At 52.5% G+C, this 3,727-nt stretch overlaps 2 protein-coding genes across 2 annotated transcripts in view; both read left to right on the top strand.

The window, feature by feature from the left end:
• LOC100901627 (tubulin alpha-3 chain) overlaps positions 1–558 on the top strand; it is a 2,508-nt gene extending 1,950 nt beyond the window's left edge. The window contains 1 exon segment of the mRNA XM_029110710.1: positions 1–558. This exon segment is cut by the window's left edge and continues 77 nt beyond it. Within this exon segment, the coding sequence (XP_028966543.1) occupies positions 1–413 (413 nt within the window). The 3' untranslated portion in view covers positions 414–558.
• Positions 559–1,622: 1,064 nt separating this feature from the next.
• The window catches only part of LOC100901483 (tubulin alpha-3 chain), a 2,602-nt gene continuing 497 nt past the window's right edge, over positions 1,623–3,727 (top strand). Inside the window, exons 1-3 of the mRNA XM_029110711.1 lie at positions 1,623–1,719; positions 2,789–3,055; positions 3,307–3,653. Coding sequence (XP_028966544.1) covers positions 2,805–3,055; positions 3,307–3,653 — 598 coding nt within the window. The 5' untranslated portion in view covers positions 1,623–1,719; positions 2,789–2,804. The remainder of the gene's footprint in view (positions 1,720–2,788; positions 3,056–3,306; positions 3,654–3,727) is intronic.

The following is a 3,727-nucleotide window of genomic DNA, read 5'->3' as shown; positions in this document are numbered from 1 at the left end:
GTCTCCTGTACCGTGGAGATGTTGTCCCCAAGGACGTCAATGCGGCAATCGCCGCCATCAAGACCAAGCGTACCATCCAGTTTGTGGATTGGTGCCCAACTGGTTTCAAGGTCGGTATCAACTACCAGCCGCCGACCGTCGTGCCCGGTGGTGACACCGCCAAGGTGCCCCGTGCCGTGTGCATGTTGTCCAACACCACTGCGATCGCAGAGGCTTGGGCCCGTCTGGATCATAAGTTCGATCTGATGTACGCCAAGAGAGCCTTCGTCCACTGGTACGTCGGAGAAGGCATGGAAGAAGGTGAATTCTCTGAAGCTCGTGAAGATCTTGCCGCCCTCGAGAAAGACTACGAAGAGGTCGGAATTGACTCCCAGGATGGAGGAGCCGAAGACGACGGCGGGGACGAGTTCTAAGCTGCGTCGACATCCTGGAAAACCAGAAGTTGTGACCTAGAGGCGCCTCAGGTGTCCACGCAGATTGGCGATTGTAATGCTAGACTCTGCCAGCTTTTCTCGGATGTTCATTCGGTCACATCATTAAAAACGAACCAATCTCGTACGAGTGTGCTGTCTTCATTGCTTTTCTTCGTTGCGAGAAACTCCACGAAGTGGAAATTTTGCCATGACTCCGGAATTTCAGCCCTTGCGTCTATGAATCGAAATGATACTGTCTCTATGTCTGTCAGTTCTTCCTCCTGAGACAACAGGGGATTCCGTGCGGCCCTTCGAGGCTTCTGAAGAGGAGGAAGTACCCGAGGTATATTCATGCGTATAAACTGGGGTGGTCGGAATCTGTGAGGGGAAGTAGGCAGCTGACCGTCCCACTGGGGTCGAGACTGGGTAAGATTCCATGCTGTCTCGAAGATGTGGGAGCCAGCCGTTATCTCCTATGATTTCCTGCAGACGGATGACGTCGCTAATGGGAAGGATTTCATCAGACTCGGCGTTAGGGAGATCGCTTCCTCGAGTTTGGGACTGCGTTTATCAGTGGAGCAGTATTGACAGGAATTTCTGGTGAAAAGGCGAGGTAGGAGCGCAGGCGGATGATGTTCTTTCGGACTGGAGGAATTCACCGAAGTCAGTCCCGATCGCGTGGAGACGAAACACGAGGGGGTCGAAGTCAGGGGACCGACCGGTAATTCTTAAGCAGAAAAATACAAGAGAAAAACTCCTCTTGATTCGGAGATTTTCGTACTTTCGATGGACCTCGAGTCAATGTGCTCACAAATTTGAGACAGACGATACCCTATTAGGGCATGCGGTTTCTCGGCGCTGCGTGGACCAAGTGCCGTTTTTAGGGTCCCGATCCCGAAAATGCGCATGAAACCTCACAGTAGCGTGGAGGATCTCTTAGCGGGGATTTCTGTCTTCCATTATAGATTTGCGAGTCTTTACCGGCGAAAAGTCGTCCAAGTTCCGAATCGCGGTCGAGGCACCCGGAGCAAACAAGATCCTCATTCCAATTTGCCGGATATCTTCGGAATCCACCGATAGACTCTAGAATTGAATTAAATTCACTCCCAGTGATGCGACCCTACTTCGGGGAGCACAGGGAATCGTCTCGGACGTCTATCGAAAAATCAGGTCGTCGCATCGATTCGGGCGAGTGTCGCTATATAAGGCGAGAACCCGGCAATGGAAGCCACGCTCGTTTGAACTTGTGCTCGTAGCACGTCGGTTCAACGTAATTTCAAGTTTTCTCCATAGCTGACGGAAACCGGTGAGCAAACATCCCCCCATTTTCTAGTAGAGTGTTCGCGGACAGTGTTGACGCTTCGGGCGAGTTCCGTGTCCAGGACACAAACGTTGATTTGACAGTTCGGAATTCGGAATGGATGGGGCTTTTAGGCCTAACGTCTGACAGGGCGGTGCCGGGTGCATTCTCTCGATCTCCGTGTTCCGAGAAGATCGCCTGAGTCGAATCCGAATGACCGTCAATCTCTTCTCGAACCCCGAGAAGATGCAAGAGGTTGTGGGAAGTCATCGTCTCCTCTAACCGTGATACGGTGGTCTTCCATCCCGAGTCTCCCGGTCGGAACCGTATCATGGTGAAAGGGACTGCTGCCAGAAATTGAAATGGGAATATTTCTCGTTCTCGAAAGCCAAGCTCTAATCCATTTTTGTTGACTTCTCAATCCAGCGGCATAGAGTTATGTTGATACTCCGCAAATCTTCTGGAGATGGCCGTATAACGGACGAGCCGACCTCGTCCGGTGACCGTTGCGATGAGCCACGTTGTCGTGATCCGACGCTTCCGAGCTTCGTGAGAATGATTCCCGTATTTAGCGAATTTCCAACTGTTCCATTCGTGATCATCATAGACATGAGTGGGGATGAAGGATGAAATCGTCAGCTGTTCGTTGACTCATCCAAGAATCGTGAGACTCCGCAGTGGGATAGATGTGAGCCCCTTCGGAATCCAGGCCACTTGGATCCTATACCTAGATTGGCCTCGCTCCGAATTATATTCCGACATTGGTGGCGTCCCACAGCTTTGCATGGCTCTTCAATCTCGGTTGTCAATGGAGAAGGCGTTGTCTTCCAAGTCGATGACTACGCTGCGGCTGGGTGTGGCTGGCTGAGTGAGTCACTCGTCGTCTCTACGGATCGGATCTCGGATCGGAAAAACCGCACGAGTCCGCACCCGAGGGCCGTGGAGGCAAACCAAAAATAAAAGCTCCGCCGTGCTTCTTTTCGAAGCTTGGCGGCTTTCCGCGTGATTCGTCTCGAATAATTCGCTGCTTATCCGCATCAATTATCCTTGTAGTAATCGAGGACATTCTTTGCAGCCTCCAAAAATTCAACATGCGTGAATGCATCTCTGTCCACGTCGGTCAGGCCGGAGTCCAGATCGGAAATGCCTGCTGGGAGCTGTACTGCCTCGAGCACGGTATTCAACCCGACGGTCAGATGCCCTCTGATAAAAACGTAGGAGGCAGCGATGACTCCTTTAACACCTTTTTCATGGAGACCGGCGCTGGCAAGCACGTACCCCGTGCCGTGTATGTCGATCTCGAACCAACCGTTGTCGATGAAGTCCGCACCGGAGCCTACAGGTAATTAGCTTCACTTGATTGACGGAGCGATGATCCATCGCCATTTACTTGTCGATTCCCTTGTTGACAACCTCTGGAGGATCCCAAGCCTGTCTCGCGCTACACTCGCAGCTTCCGACGACGCCGGCTGAAGAGCTCCCCCATGTATCAATGTCGCGATTCCGTAGCTTTCCGTGATGCGTTCTGACAGTCCCCTTGTCGGCAAACATTTAGACTTGACCTCCAGTTCTAAGAATTTATTCCTCCACCAGGCAACTCTTCCACCCCGAGCAACTGATCACCGGAAAGGAAGATGCCGCTAATAATTACGCTCGTGGACACTACACTATCGGAAAGGAACTCATTGATCTCGTACTGGACCGTGTCCGTAAGCTGGCTGACCAATGTACCGGTCTCCAGGGCTTCTTGATCTTCCACTCGTTCGGAGGAGGAACCGGATCCGGATTCACTTCTCTGCTCATGGAGCGTCTCTCAGTTGACTACGGCAAGAAGTCGAAGCTCGAGTTCGCCGTTTACCCCGCTCCCCAGGTTTCCACCGCCGTGGTCGAGCCTTACAACTCGATCCTGACCACCCACACCACCCTTGAGCATTCGGACTGCGCCTTCATGGTCGATAACGAGGCCATCTACGACATCTGCCGCCGCAACCTTGACATCGAGAGACCCACCTAC

Source organism: Galendromus occidentalis, unplaced genomic scaffold (genome assembly GCF_000255335.2).
Source record: "Galendromus occidentalis unplaced genomic scaffold, Mocc_1.1 scf7180000077086, whole genome shotgun sequence".
Lineage (NCBI taxonomy): Eukaryota > Metazoa > Arthropoda > Arachnida > Mesostigmata > Phytoseiidae > Galendromus > Galendromus occidentalis.
Note: the sequence above shows the minus strand (reverse complement) of the source record. Positions and strands in the feature narration are given on the sequence as shown.